At 37.8% G+C, this 15834-nt stretch overlaps 1 protein-coding gene across 2 annotated transcripts; it reads left to right on the top strand.

The window, feature by feature from the left end:
* The first annotated feature begins 919 nt into the window (after nucleotides 1–919).
* On the top strand, nucleotides 920–14661 carry FUNDC1 (FUN14 domain containing 1). Of its 2 annotated transcripts, XR_001292443.2 has the most exons (6): nucleotides 920–1153; nucleotides 3128–3284; nucleotides 5181–5256; nucleotides 11983–12111; nucleotides 12873–13008; nucleotides 14015–14096. XR_001292443.2 is itself a non-coding variant. In XM_013941682.2 (5 exons), the coding sequence occupies exons 1-5, from the start codon at nucleotides 1123–1125 to the stop codon at nucleotides 14090–14092; spliced, it is 471 nt and encodes a 156-aa protein (XP_013797136.1). In that variant the 5' UTR covers nucleotides 1013–1122; the 3' UTR covers nucleotides 14093–14661. The 2 variants fall into 2 exon arrangements, 1 of the variants encoding a protein (XP_013797136.1); XM_013941682.2 differs by lacking the exon at nucleotides 12873–13008 and having other exon boundaries at nucleotides 1013–1153; nucleotides 14015–14661.
* The last annotated feature ends 1173 nt before the right edge of the window (nucleotides 14662–15834 follow it).

The raw sequence follows: 15834 nt of genomic DNA, 5'->3' as shown, positions 1-15834 counted from the left end.
TAAGAGGACCTGCATTTTGTTTTCTTTTCTGGTTACTGTTTTTTATGGGCTACTCAGCGCCAATGACAGCACAATACAGTCACTGTCTCTAAATATTTTGAAAAGCCTATGTTGCATACAGAACTCTAAAGCTGTACGTGGCCAGTTGTAAAGTAATGGTTATTGCTGTTACTTTATTTCTAATCCACTGTAAAAATTGCTCTAAGACTACGTAGACTGGTTATCTGCAGCCTTAAACATATCACCAAGGTGAATGTGTCTGATTTATTTCCATTATATAAGCAAGAAAACCGAGCCATTAATTAACTGGGCCAGCATCACAGAAAATTAACTATTGCAGCAGGCCTCTTGCTTTTAGCCTTATTTCTTCCTGGGTCATGCTGCCCTTGGGATAATGCCTGCAAACCTAGTAACACCAAAAAAACGACACTAAGGTTGGGTTTCGATTTGCCATATTAGGTTCATTTATTAGTCAAAGCAACAAATAAAGGACTGCAGAGGTGCCAAGACCCTACCGCACTGGGTTGGCTCGCTGTCTAGGGCCACAAGAACAATTGAACGCAACAGCCCCAGGCCGGGATTATCACTACCCCCCTCCCCCATGGAGTCAAACCCACCTCACCATTTTTAAAAAACGGGGAAAGGGAGGAAGGGGTACAACGCAACTGCGCACTGGCAAGATGAGGAAGCAGGGAAACCAAGCTCCAAGGCACCGGCCCCCAGTGAGGGCTGTCCCCCGGGACGCACCACCGCCGGCAGGCTCCATGCCCAAATGGCCGCCCTCCCCCGCGCCTCCCCCTCGCCCGCCGCCCCCGCAGAACTACAACGCCCACAATCCTCCGGGGCGCTGGGAGGGGAACTCACGCTACCCCATGACGTCACCCACACCCCACCCGCCTCGCTGCCGGCTCGGGGAGAGTCCCCCAGCCTCTCCTCGCGCTCCCGGCAGGGGAGGGGGAAGGATGGCGGGCGCATGCGCCCTGTCACTTCGCGGCCGCAGAGGGGGCGGCACCGCGGCTGGGGGAGAGCATAGAGCGGAGCTGCCGTTGGCTGCGCAGAGCGGCCGTCTGGGGGCGGAGCGGCGCGGCTCCAGGCCCGGCTCCGCTGTCAACACCAGCAAACATGGCGGCGCGGCGGCCCCGCATCGCCTCAGGTCAGTGAGCTCTGTGTGGGCTCGGGCGCGTCTGAGGCGACGCGCCCCCTCCTTTCCCCGTAGGGGGAAGCGGAGGAGGCACGGCGACTGCCCCTCACCTCCTCGGGGCGCGGGGGCATTCTCGCCCGCATCCCGGTCCCGCGCCGCGGTCCGTGGGGGGAGGGAGGGAGGGAAAGAAGGGGGGGCCAGCCCGGGCGCCGCCCCCCCCCCCCCCCGCCGCGCGGCCCGGGGCGGGGGAGGGGCGGGGGGGCGCGGTGGCCCTGCCTCTGGCGCCGTGGCTGGCCCGCGCCGCCCGGCCTCCCCTCGCCGATGCGCGGTGCCTAGGCGGGGGCTGCCTCGCGGCCGGCAGCCCGGCGTGCGCGGCACCCCCTCTCCCGCGCGTCGCGGCCCGGGGTGGAGCTGCCGAAGTCGCCTCTCGGCGGCGGCGCTAGCACCGGGCGAGGGCCTAGGGCGTACCTTCAGCCCCTCGCGCCTTAAAAGCCCGGTGCCGAGAGAAGCCTCAGAGCAGTAAGGAGGCAGGAATTCGTGGGTGCCCGGCTCTGGCGTCGGGGGGCTCAGCCTGAGGTCCAGAAGGCCGCGGAACTGAATTTTCGAGGTTCACTGTGGAAACTGGGAATGATTTCCCTAGTCTCCCTCGTCTTTAACATATAGAGGCCTAAATATTTATGTACAATAATACATAGGCATAGTATGTCCAGTTAAACACTTTTTCTGCGTAGGTACAATTATATTGGCATGGTGGGCAAGCGTAATAGTGTCATGCAAGGAAGCTATTTATTGGATATTATTATATACGCTATTATACATCAGTAGAAAATACTCAAGTGTTGCTATTGGCCACACAACGTATTATACTTGTGCAAGTTTTGGGTTGAATAATAATAGTTTAGGGACAGAATTAACATGATTAAAGGTCTACAAAATAATCACAGTTTTATATTCTTCTCCATTTACAGAAGGTGAGCTATTTGCACCTGATACCTCAAAGTTGAAAAGAAAGAACAAAAACAGCTTCATAGCATTATGGGTATTGCTTTTTGGGGAACTTATGTTTTAGTACCAAAGAACACTTAGGTGGTAATAAAATGGCAGTATTCATACCTATGTGTGTATGTCTTGCAATCTCTGTCCTTTTACCCTTACTTTTAGGAAGTTTGAAAATTGATAATGAAATGTTTATAGCTCCAGTCTTTATAATACTTCAAAACTTTGGTCTGTGGAGAAAAGATACATGTGCTTTCTCTTAAGTTAGACTTGTTTCACGTTGCTTAAGACCACAAGAGCAACTGTACTGTGTCAGATCAAAGCCCAACATCCTGTCTCTGACAGCCATCAGCTGCAGAATGAGCTAAGAAAGATTACAGGGTAAGCATGTAGTGATACTTCCTTAGAATATTTCTAATGATTTTTCAGCTCAGGATCTCACTAGCCACAGTTGTTGCCTTGTTGCCTTTGTGTCTAATAGCTTTTGGTGGATTTTATTTTTTCCTTTAATTTGTCCTTTTTTTATTTGGAGTCCACATCAGTTATTGGTATCTACAGCATCCTGCAGCAAGCAGTTCCATAGGTTAACCAGGATTTCTCTGGGTGGGGGAAAAAAAAGACACTGTTTTGTTTTGAGCTGGCTACCTACAAGTTTCATTTGATACCTCTTAACTGCTGTACCTGAAGACATAGGACGTTCGTATTCACCTTTTTCGTGCCACTCAGGGATTTTATAGATTATACCTTCCCTGCAGTCTCCTCTTTCTCAGCGTTAAGATTATAATGCCTCATGGCATAAAATCTAAAATGCTTTGTTTGATTAACTGCTGGACCATAGGTAGCCCATATGATGCAATTTAAGCCATTGTATTGGACAGCTAATACCAAATATGGTTTTGTTAATCTGCTTGTTTTTTATATAGGCTGTTGGTTTACTGCATAACTGAGTGGGTTTTTTTGTTTTGTTTTTTTGTTTGTTTGTTTTTTAAGAGCACGAAAGTGATGATGATTCATATGAAGTATTGGATTTAACAGAATACGCCAGGCGTCACCACTGGTGGAATCGTGTGTTTGGCCGGAATTCGGGACCAATTGTAGAAAAATATTCTGTAGCTACGCAGATTGTAATGGGCGGAGTGACTGGCTGGTGAGAGAACATCACTTTTCATAGCTGTGCCAGATGTTTCACTGTTCTTAAAAGGTCTCTTTCCAAGACTTTTTGAAACACAGATGTATTTTTTCTTCTCTAATAGTATTTCCTTTTTTATTGATCAAGACTATTTGTACGTGAACAATTTCTTAGCTCATTACTCTGACTCATCATTCTAAAGTCTTTTGTAGTATTGGTAAAACACACCTATTATCAAAGAGAATTCCTACCAGTTATTGTGATAAATGTCGGAACAATAAAAATTCAAGGAATAAAAACTACATGCAGTAATTTTCCATTTGTTTGTATGGAAAAGCATATTTCTTTACTAGTATAGATTTAAAGACATAGTTATGATACTGTGGCCAGGATGTATTTTATAGAAATTCTATAATTTTTAAAGAAATTAAAAAAAAATATGTGGCAGAATACACTTTTAATTAAGAGACCCATTTTATAGAGACACTTTGTTTCTCTTGATTAAACTGAAGCAATTTTAAACAACTTAACGCTCTGCTCTCCTGTTAGCTGAAGAGAGATACCCCAATGTATCCACAATGGAGTTACCCTAAAATAGTTCATGGTGATAGGTAGAGAGTAAAAATGAAAACCTAAATTGCTAAGTATGGCCACAGTCTTGTCAGTTATATCAGGTCAAAAGTATTTGACTGGTATTTGTCTATTCCACTGTTTCAAAAATTTTGAGTTCAGTGAAAAACACAAAACATTATGGCAGTACACCTTTTAAAATAGCATTATGCAAGAACTAGAAAGTGAAACAGACTAAAAGTGAAACTCATGTACAGGCTCAGTACAACGTTGAGGACTGCATATTTAGCTTACAGTCTGATTTTTTTTTTTTTACTTGTTTTTGTAGCCTTAAAATTATTTTTAGAAAGTTAGATGCATATACATAAACTCAGAAACTTCTAGGGAATAAATAATGGGAATCTGCCATCCCTAAAAGTGGCTTATTGAAAGATCTGGAAACTGTATATTTCTGTATCTGTGTGTGTGTATATTTTATTTATTTATATCAATGTTCATATACAGGAAGAAAAAAATTCACAGAGCATGTGTGTGTGGGGGGGGTGGGGATCAGACACCAAAACAGGTGCCCAGAGAAATTACTGAACTGTGAACCTTGGAAATACTCAACACTTGCCTGAGTAGGACCCTGAGCAACCTGATTTAGCTTAGAGGTTGGATCTGACTTTGAAGTTGGCCCTGTTTTGGGCAGGAGACTGGACCAGATGACCTCCCGAAGTCCCTTCTTGCCCAGATTATTCTATGATATCAATATCTGTGCTGTCCTCTATTTGATGTGGGAGTGTTGGGAGACTACTACTAAGAAATTAAATTGATAATTGCCTTCTTCTGTTAAAAATAGACCAGGGCCACGTCCATACACAGGGTTTCCCCCCCCCCCTTCTTTCGTTAGGGATGTAACTTCTTTTTACCTGAAATAGTTAAATTGTGGGTTGTGTCGTTACTATAAATGGTGGTATAAGACATTCCCCTTCCACTTGGGAATAGTTACAATTACTTTGGCACTTTTATATTATTATATTGTGCTTTATTAAGGTTCTGGTATATTTAATAACAGCATATGGCTTTTATGTATAGACAGAGCCTGGAACCCCCAAGCTTACTTTAAAGGGGCCATCAGACAGCCATGAACTACTAACTGTTATTCATGTCATCTCGCGTTAGAGGTTATTTATTAAACGTTGTTTGTATTAATGATCTAAAAATTTTAATGTGAAATGAAACACTTGCTTTATTAAACCAAAAACTTAGTAGTAATAGTTATCATTGGGAATTCTGGTGTGTGGCATTGTTCAGCAGACAACATCACTGGACTGGGTTTTTTGTTTGTTTTGTTCTCCTAAGGTGTGCGGGATTTTTGTTCCAGAAAGTCGGAAAACTTGCAGCAACTGCAGTAGGTGGTGGCTTTCTTCTGCTTCAAGTATGTAGAATTTCACACTTTTTAAGTTGGAAAATGTTACTTATTTAAACAATAGGAAAAACTCAGCTGCTGAGTAAAACTAAAGTAGGAAGGCTTCCTATCTATTTGATCTTTGTAGTCTTATCAGTTGAAACCTTACCATTTCAGCTGGAATACTGTGTGCAAAAGAAACACTTCCAAAAATCAGTGCTAAATCAGAATCTACTCAAGTCTATTAAGTAGTTTCTAATAAGCCAAAAGAAACCTTTGTGCAGAAACTGAGATACTGTATGTGATTTGATATTGACAGAACAGAGGAACTGCCTGTAAATCTATGGTTAGCAAGATCAAGGAATTTAGTCTGTTTTTATCTGAAATAGTTTGAGAATTTTATCAGTGCCTTAAGAGAAGTAGGCTGCTTTGGCAGTTACTTGGAAGACTTGCTTTGGTCCCATTATGAAACCATGCTCTTCCCCTTTCTCCCTGTGCTGTCTTTACTAGCTTTATCCATTGAGCCTCTGAACCTTTGCTGACTTCTGATACCTTTGTTGCATTCCTCTGTTCAACTGAATTTCAAGTCTTAAAATTTTGCAATGGTGTCATCTAATGTGACCATTTACATTTTTCATCAAATATTGTGGTTAGGGGAGTGTGCATTTCCAAAAAGCTCTCAAACTAGATTAGATTAAGAGGCTTTAAGTGCAGGAGAATTTTACATATCTTTCTGTAGGTCGCCAAGTAATTTGTAATTCCTTTACTGGCATTTTCCATGTCTTAGTATCTGTGGGCTTGTCGTTTTTCCTCAAATCATTCTGGAGGAAGTAGCGGTGCCTACTTAGGTTCATTCAAAAAATATACCAGTTTTTTTGAGATGGCATTAAAGTTTTTAGTTTTTTTTTTTTAATCCTTGTCAACATGACCCTGGATGTTTCTGAAAAACCTGTCCCACTTTTACTTGTTCCCTTGATGGTAATGGCTATTACAGCCAACCATTGATCAGGACGGTTTGTATAGTACCTCTTTGTGCTGCTGTGTAATGAATCACAATATCACAGTTGTGTGTACTCTTACTTCCTTCATGATTATCTTCTCTGCAGAAATTTCTTAAGACCTCCAGAACCCTTGTTAAACATAACTGAACTGCAGCAGTTATTTGTGAGAATGTATGTTCTTGGAACTGTTTGGTTTGAGTTGTTTTCAACAGGTATTAAGCCTATTTTACTCTGAATTATTCAAAGCAGCACGAATGTAAAGAGTCAAAGAGGAATCGTTTTGATATGAGGCTTTGGAGTAGTAGTTTTCTTTCCACTACCCTTTTGTGCATTGATGACCTCTTTAAATCTCTTGGAAATCACTAATTATTGGGCTTGTATCTAAACATAGGGATAATATTACAAGGGTTTTGAATTTGCAGTGGTTTAGAATCATGCGAATGTAAATTTTGGCAAAATGCACTATGCCAGCATATGAATCAATTTGACTGAGTACCCTGGAGTTCTTAAGCACATGTATATTTCTGGATCATGAAGATTTAAATCTTTATATATCTAGCCAGTGGGTCTTGAAAGAACTCATCATGCTTTAGTATTTAAATGCTTTTCATCTAGGAGGCTTTAAGATCAGAATCTGTCTTCCTGTATAACATGCTAATGGCCTTAAAAATTCTTTTAATGAAAATTCTCATCTAAATATGACCTAGTAAATCACTGAAGACCGTGCAGAACAGTGGCCTGCAATCTATTGGCAGTAGGCAGAATATTGCCTGCAAGATCTTTCAGCAGTGCCTTTGACCACAGGAAGCTGAAAAGTTTAAAACTAAGACCTATAGACAGTGGAGAACAGGAATTGCTTAAAACACATTATTTATGCAGTATCTGTTTGCTGAGCTGTGAAGTTTGTGGAGCTTTCCTTTACATAAAATAATTTGCCATGTGTTTATGAGTATCTGTTTTCTTAGTTGGTCTCATTTACAGTATATCTGAAAAGGAGTATTATCTAAGAGGAAAAAGGAGTTGCATATTTTGATTGAGTTGTCTATATCTGTGATTGAGTAAGATCAGATTCTGTTGAAAGGGAATGAAGTAGATGCCTTGGTCTTTCATTTTAATTCAAAATGTTTTGCATTTTAAAGCTGAGTCATAAATTGTACAGTGTAATTGCATTTCTGTAGTCTTTAATTTTTTCATTTGAAGATCACATGTTGTGATTTTAGTTTCCTTATGAATACATCTGACGCTCCCCCGAGTGGGCAGAGGACCATTTCAGTGTGACTAGAACCTCCTTTTTATCTGTAGATTTCTCTGAAGTTGAAGATTTCATTTGTATTCTTTTTTGCTATATTGATATTGTAGTTACTTGCTAAAACAAGAAATAGGACTACAGAAGGCAAGATTCTTGGGTAAAACCCAGTCAATAAAAGGTTGCAGACCTGAAATTTAAAAAGTACATTTTTCTTCAGCGTGCAATGACTTTGTTTCAAGAAATCTAGTAGGAAATTAGAAGCAATGTATTTTGGAGTGTCAGTTTGTACAAAGAGCAAAAAGATTTCTCAGATTCTCGTAAACGATCTAGAAAATTTCAATCTTAGTACAGATTAAGTAAAAATAGTCTCAGTATGAAGAGAATAAAAATTGTATTAAGGGATTTGCATTGTTTTTCTAAATCAAGATTTTGTTATCCCATCTTATGTGCTGAATGTTTTCAATAGCTTAATTTGATTAACCAAGTATCCTTTTTTATTGAAAGAGACATAATTTTTCTAACATGCTGGTATAAGGCCAATACCCATAATATATTAAAGAAAATATAATTCATTTCTCAAAGTAAATATTAACCTAAATCCTTGTATAACTTTTGGTTTATAGCACACAGTCTAGTGAGATCCTAAGACTAGTGAGGTATGGACTCAATGTGGTTCTGCTATAATGAATTACTTTAAAACAATCGTTTAGTCAGTGCCTGTTCTCTCTGTGTTTTTAAACTCCTGTCTCCTTGATGATGGTTTCATTGCTTTTTGTTCCTCAGTCAGCAGACAAATTGCAGCTTTTTCCATTTTGTTAACTATTATTTAATCATAAAATTATTTTTTGTTTAGCTATTTGTGCTTTCGCTAGTATATTTTGCCTCATTCCATTTAATGTACAATAGTTACATTCAGTTCAACTCTTCATTAAATTATTTTCTAACTTAAAAAACTTTGAAAACAATACAGGAAACAAAATAAACACTAAGATATCCTTGGCTATATATTGTACAGGGGTTTGTTGGTAACTGATACCATGTCATGATGATGGTGTGGCATCTCAGTGAAGCGGGGAGAGAGCAACAAGCTTTGGTGGGGAGGTTAATAAGAAAAAAGAGGGTCATATTCATTTTTGTGTTGAATATCCCACTTGACAGATGTGTGCAGACTTTGAGGGAGCATTCAGTGGAATAGCCGAAACAAATGATAGTTGGAAGCTTGCCTTTTAAAGAAATGCCCTACTTCTGGCAGGCTTTTACTTGACATGGAGGGGCATTGGTTCTCTGCTTTTGTAAACTGGAGTAGTTTCACAGATTACAGTGGAGCTGTATGATGGCTGAGGATAGAGCCTCCAGAGTTTAACTCTTAAAAATAAATAAATTAGCAAATAATATCATTTCTTAGTCCCTTCTTTGTACATTGAAGTTAGAGGTTTGTGAGATCTTGTTTTGCCAACTGGTCTAGTGAGGTGGAGATTGCTGCTTATTTAAATACCAGAAGATACTTAGAAGTATACCTTGCTTCTGTATGATGTTTAAGCAGCTGAACACAGTGAGTGCTCATGTAGCTTCAGTGCTTTTCTGGGCTGTTTTAGTGTGGGAGAGATTTTGCTTTTGAGGAAATTAAAACTCTTTTGTCCCTTCTAACTGTATACACTTTTTGCATTCTCTTAACGATGTTTAATAATAGTAATGTATTTGTATGCCTTTCTAGTATCAGTCCCAGACTGATGTCTTCCCTTTAGGTTCTCTGTTTTCTTTGATTACTGTAGAGAAAGATACAAATATTTTTAGTAATCCTGCATTGATAATTTTTTTTAAAAAACCCTGCAATTAAAAAAATACATTTTCAACAGTTCATAGACCTCTTGAGCCAAAATAGTTTATTAATGGGATATGTGATATATAATGTGACCTATATGACTCTTCAAGAATATATAAGTGTGGAAAGGATAATGGAATATTATTATTCCAGTTTCTTTGTTATTGTAGGAGCTAGGTTTAAAAATATTAATGAATTTTAAGGATTTTTATTTATGTGAATTTACTGTTGTAAGCAACCTTAAATGTAAGGTAAGAGGTTTTTTTATGTTTTATTGGAGAGTAAAAATTGCAGGTTTTGTCTCACTGACATTTGACTTTGGTGGAACTGTTTCTGTGCTTATATACGAAGTTGTGTATTTAGTAGGACTGTGGCCAAAGTTGATGTGTCATTGGTTCTGACTATCACTGCAGTGAAGTACAGGGTTTTTTTTTCTCCATTATATATTGCATATTCAAAACATTGTCCTTTATTGCTTATTTTGTACACGTATACAACAACTCAAAAGCAGGACTTAAAATTTTGGCTACTAAGTTCATGGAGAAATGTAGCGTAGCTTTTGTTTTGTAAACTGGAGTTTTGCTACAACTATAAGTTGTAACTGTTGGAGGGCTAAACAGAGCTTAATTAACTTCTGCCTCATCCTTGCACTATATGGATAACTGAAACATTTCCAGGTAAATTAGACTAGTCTTAGTGAAATGTTTCTTTTCAAGTTTATTTGGTTATATTTTATTATTATTACAATTTTCAAGCAATCAAATATATTAGCATTTTTTACATTGTATTGAACTTGGTATAAATGTCCATATTTAGATTTCAGTCTTGTGAGTTAGAAGACACCAATTCAACACTCAGGCCTTTCTGAAACTTGTGTGTTAGTCTCGTTAAATTCATAAAATAAATATTACTCCAACATGTAACATTTTTCTCCTAGTATGTCATTCAGTGACTGGATATGTAACCAGTACAGCTTTAAAACTTGCTTCATGTTGTCATTCTGCACAAAAACTCCTTACTTGTCTATCTCCACCTACCACCAGTGCCTGCATACACTAATGGGTTTGCATTAGACAGGAAAGGTCAATGAATTTATTGCATCTTGAGGTAGGAAGCAAAGGAGCTTATAATATTTAATAAGTTCATTTTGCATTTATCTAATGCAGTTTTTATTTTCCATCAAATTTTGTTTTTAAATCTTGTGCAAAGATAGAAACTGACCTGTAACTTCTCACACATCTGGTCTTTCAGGAACTGTGTTTCAAATTCAGACAAAATTTGTCTGACACTTGTTTCATTTTAGTTTCTTTAAGGATTATGGAATTCTAGTTTATGGTGAAATATGTTGCTTAATTATTGTGACTGATACCAAATAAATTAGCTAGTCTAACTTTAGTTTTTTAATAAAAGGAACTATATGAAAATTCACATTCAGTGCCTTTAAGTGATGTGAAACATTTCCTTTTATGCCAAACCTATTAAATTGTATACTTAAAGATCTGTTCCACAAAACTTGATTAGCTGTGAATTTTATTTACGAGTTGTACCACTTACATAGAATGTTCTTACATAAATTACATGAATTTGCCAAACCTTAAGAATGATCTGAGAAAGCTCACTCTTCATAAACTCTGATTTTTTTTGTATAAAAATTACGTACCTGTAAAGTTAATGATCTATATTTATTTGTGCTAGCAATTAAAATTACCAGTTATACTTACAGTTTTTATGTTCCTCTGTTAAATTTCTGCAGTCTTTTCCATGTAATGAATTGTTTGTTTTCACCCATTCTCTGAAGTTGCAATAAATTGCCTTGAATATTTTTTGTAAGCCCAGATCTTAGAAACACTTAAGCATGTGTTTCTTTTGTGAGTTGTCTTAAGGCAACTGGTGAGACTGACCACATGGGTCAAGTAACATGATATCTTACTTGTCTTACTAAGATTTGATCCTGGAAACAAATAAGGCAAAGTGTTGGGATGATGGATTAAACGTACCAAAAGTCTCATGGATGTTGTTGAAGCATTTGGGAGTTTGAGTTTAAATGGGTATGAACAATCTCCAAAACATATCCATTTTGCTAATATTACAGGAGTTGCACTCTAAATAGGTCATGTTATTTTTCTACTTACCAGCTTTGTTTTGTAGAAAATATGAGAACTGTGTTGTATCAACTACTTTATTTGTTGGACAGTTTAAATGATAAAAGACAAAATAATAGTTTTCAGTATTTCTGTGGAAGGTTCTGATAAGCCTGGAATGTCCTGTCGCAACTTAGAATTCCATGATCCTGAAAGAAGATAAAATGAAACAAATTTTTTTCATAGCTGTCCTATTAATGTGCTTTTCTCTTTCCACTTTCTATAAGTAAAGTAACAGTAAATACTTAAGCTTTAAATAAAAATATTTATTCCTTCTATAAAATACAAAGTAGAGAAGTGATGAAATTAATAAGTCTACTGAACTTAATCATTGCTTGTTCTAATTATAATTGCTGTTACTGTGGAAGACTTTAGTGCTTGAAGCATAGTGCCCATTGTAGTTGTAATTGGAGCACTCTGTCTTTTCATGTACATCTAATACAAAAAATAAACATTTTAAGAAATTTGGTAGGCGCTAAGATACTGTATTTTGACTCTTAAAATGTTAACTACAATTGTGTTAAACACTCTTTATTTTTCTAGATTGCTAGTCATAGTGGATATGTACAAGTTGACTGGAAGAGAGTTGAAAAAGATGTAAACAAAGCAAAAAAACAGCTTAAAAAGCGTGCAAATAAGGCAGCCCCTGAAATCAATACTCTAATTGAAGAGGTAAGTCTGAGCTGATAAACTGTTTTCTACCAGCTAAGGTTTCTAACCTTCCACTGCAGGTGATGATTAGCTGCAACATGCCGTGCAAAACTTAGGAACCATAATTCTGATTACAATGGGAGAGCATCAGAAATAGTCTGCTGACTGTATATTTTATTAAAAGCTAGATTTTTCTCAAGAACAGCCCACTGCCTATTTGCTGTACTGAAGTTCCCAAATTAACTTCCATCTGTGGCATTTTTTTTCTTATTCTGCCTCTGGTTGATTATATTCCTGCCCTTCCTGCTCTTCCTTTCAGAAAAAGGATCTAAAGTTGGGTGCATTTGCCATGATACTATGTGGCTTTAAAGCTGCATGGAAATTTCCATAATATTGACTGTTTATCAGTTTGTACTCACTTTTGTTCATTTAACTTTGTATTTTGTTGACTTCTACTGGATCACATGCAAATTTCAAAGTTACTGCACTGTCACAACTGATCTGTACAGTATACGGTTTAGAGACCACAGTTGGCTTTGCCAGTTAGTTTTTACAGACTCTTGACTAGTGAGAAAGCCAGTAAGCTCATGATGGGGTAAAAGGTTAAGAGTGTTGTGGTTAAAATATATTTGCTACAAAGATTAAAAACCAGATCTTCTTAGTTTGCTAATCACAAAACTACTTGACTAGAGAAGATTGACCTCTCTTTTTGAAAGAAGCTATAATCCCTTTGTAACTAGAATTGTATACTTATAATTTTTTTTTACCTCATTTTTATACAGTTAGAAGAATGTCTCTCTTCAGAATCTGTCAGTTACATACTAGGTTGAAAAGGGCGACTCTGTGATACTGATCCAAGGGTCACTGAGGCCATTTCATTCTGTCATTTGAGGACATTCTTTTCATCATTAAAAAAATGTAAGGATGGCCAAATGTTTGGCCTGTTTTTACATACTTTTCACATGGCATACAGACTATCTAAGTTTCTTTCTCTGTTACTCTGAAGCCTCAACTGAAGTATGCTGCAGACTAAACTAATGTTCTGAAGTTAATAGTTCAGTATCTCTGATTTAATCTGTATGGAGTTACAGTTAGGTTGCTGAGAATTATCTTAAGTTATATTTCAAAATATTAGCATACTTTAAAATGAATTTGAAGCAGAGACTTGGGAGAGATGGTTTTCTAACTTCTTTGGTACCCCAGATACCTTAACCTGTTCTTTTCTATTTCCCTGCAGAAATGGGTGGGACAGGATGGAATTTTTTTTCAAGTTACCCTACTTTTTTCTTCTAATTTTGTACTAGTATGTAATCTAAAGTGTTTGAAGTAAAGGATTTACAAAATGTCTGCCACATTATGGTAGAGGTGCACGTTTGATGTAACAGGTGTTATATCCTGTGTTACTACTTTATGAAATATAGACAAAAGTTGTCATATAGAAGCATTTTTTTGTTGGACTAAGTTATTAGGAAGCTGACTCATAAAGAACTGAAGTGTATTTTTTTCCAATGCCCTAGTCTTCCAAAATCTAGTACTTTTTGCAGTTTTTTTCATGTGTTTGAAATTGAAATGATGGTAATGATTTCATTTTTAGTTTGAGGTTTTTTTGCCAAAGGAGTATGTAGTACTTTTTTTTTTTTTAATCAAAAAGAATGGTATTGACATGGAATTGCTGTGACAATTCCTATGTTAACTGTATTGTTAAAGATGGCTGAAAGTTGGTTTGCTCTCCACTGGCTCCAGCAGTTGCCTCAGACTCTTAACTTTGCATGTTTTTAAACACATTGCTTTTCCCCCCTTCCCCCCCCCCCCCCCCCATAGTTTTGGTATTCCTGTTTCCAGACAATTGTGATAAAAGTATTGAATGTTACAGTCAGATGCAGTAGACTCAGGGTTTTTTACAAGCTTTTTTTTTTCTTCTCAGTCAACAGAATTTATCAAACAGAACATCGTGGTGTCCAGTGGATTTGTTGGAGGCTTTTTGTTAGGCCTTGCATCTTAGGGACCTGAATTGTCTCTTCCTGATGGCTGTGACGTCAGCAAAGAACAGTTGCAGTGACACACTGTCTTAAAGCAGCGTGGGTCACTGGGCCCTGCGGAGCAAGACGAATGGACTAGCTAGACAGTTTGAAAGCTTTTACATTTTAGGCTTTTGCCTTTTGAAGCTTGGCAAAACTAGGATTTGCTGAAAAACTGTGCAGTGTGCTCATTATAGCATTTCTGGGCAAACTGTTTCATCTTCATCATGACTCTTTTTATCTATGACCATTCAAGATCTAGCATTTTTAAAATGTCATTCTTGGAATATAGATAAGTAACCATATTATAAGAAGGAAAGCTCCATTTCTATGTTTTTTTCAATTGAATGTTGTTTATTTCAAAAGTATTTTCTTCATGCTGTAGTATATAGTATCAATGACTACATAATGTATATGATATTGTATGGTCAGCCATGAGGCTGAAATTGTTCCTTTGAAGTCACTGCAATAATCTATAAATCTGTAATGCCTTTTTACAGAGTATTAAATAACAAAGAATCATGAGCTCATTAAAGGCAAAAATCAACTTTGAGTCTGGCCTTTGTATACATTAGAGAATAAGAGTCTCATTTTTTAACATACAGGCATGGGGTAGAGGTATTTGCCAAGATATTTGTGATATTTGTATGCTAAGTAAATGTATGTGTGTTATTTTTCCCAAATGTGTAGTCATGCTTAAACTCATTGATACAGCTGTAGTAAACAGATAACTATTGCAAATGCAGACTTCACAATGATGTGATGCTTAATTGTTTTACACCCAGTAATCCATGGAGGACATTTCAGACTTCAGCAGATGGTAAAATGAAGTGTTGAGGTTTTTGTTTGAGTACGTTGCAAGTGCTAATACTTTGTAGTGTGAGTACAATGTACTTTAAATGAACTGAAGGCTGCTCTTGCAGTCCATTTTAGCTGGAAATGATATTCACTTTGATATTTACCTCTACTGCTGCTCTGCTTCTTCCCAAAGTAAACAGTTTTTTTACAGTTGTCACTTAATTTGACTTATATCCAGGGTATCAGCTATGAAGCACTAGGATATAGCTTGGCTTCAGTTAGCTTATTGGAAGAATGCGTATTTCCTCTGAAACCTGGGAAAGCAAATGGGTCTTAATCCGCTCTGTTTGCTGCATCTGTCTTTTGACAGATCAAAGCAGGAAACAGATTCTAAAGGAGATGGGAGGCATAACTCTGGATAGGCTGGAAAATTTGAAGTAGGCTTTTCGGATCATTTTAGTCATTTGTTACTAATTATTCAAAAGAAGCTGGGAATCTAAAAAATGTTCCATGCATTCCTCTCCCTTTCAAACTTGTGAACCTTTTAGAAATAGAGTCCTCCCACCCAAGGAAATGTGATGTTTGCCGTCTCCTGATTTCTCTGCTTCTTACTGTACCAGTAAGTTAATGTGGAACCGAGTCTGTTTCATGCAGATTCTCTTGGGTACTTGTTCACTTGTACATCTGGTGCTAATGAATCACTATTGCTATTTGGACATGAACATTTGATGTACAGGACATCTGATGGATGTCCATCAGATGGACTCTACATGAAAGGCATTTGACAGAGTGGCCTAGTATATATTTAGATCAGCACATCTGTGGACTTCAGAGGCCTGTATTGTAGGTTGACTTCATATGCATGCTTCTGGCCAAGTTGAATAAATTATGAAGCACGTCATGCATACCTGCAAGGTTTAAGGGTTTA

The sequence above is a fragment of the Apteryx mantelli genome, chromosome 1, assembly GCF_036417845.1.
Source record: "Apteryx mantelli isolate bAptMan1 chromosome 1, bAptMan1.hap1, whole genome shotgun sequence".
NCBI classification, from domain to species: Eukaryota; Metazoa; Chordata; class Aves; order Apterygiformes; family Apterygidae; genus Apteryx; species Apteryx mantelli.
The sequence above is the reverse complement of the archived record's forward strand: the minus strand, read 5'-3'. Positions and strand labels throughout refer to the sequence as shown.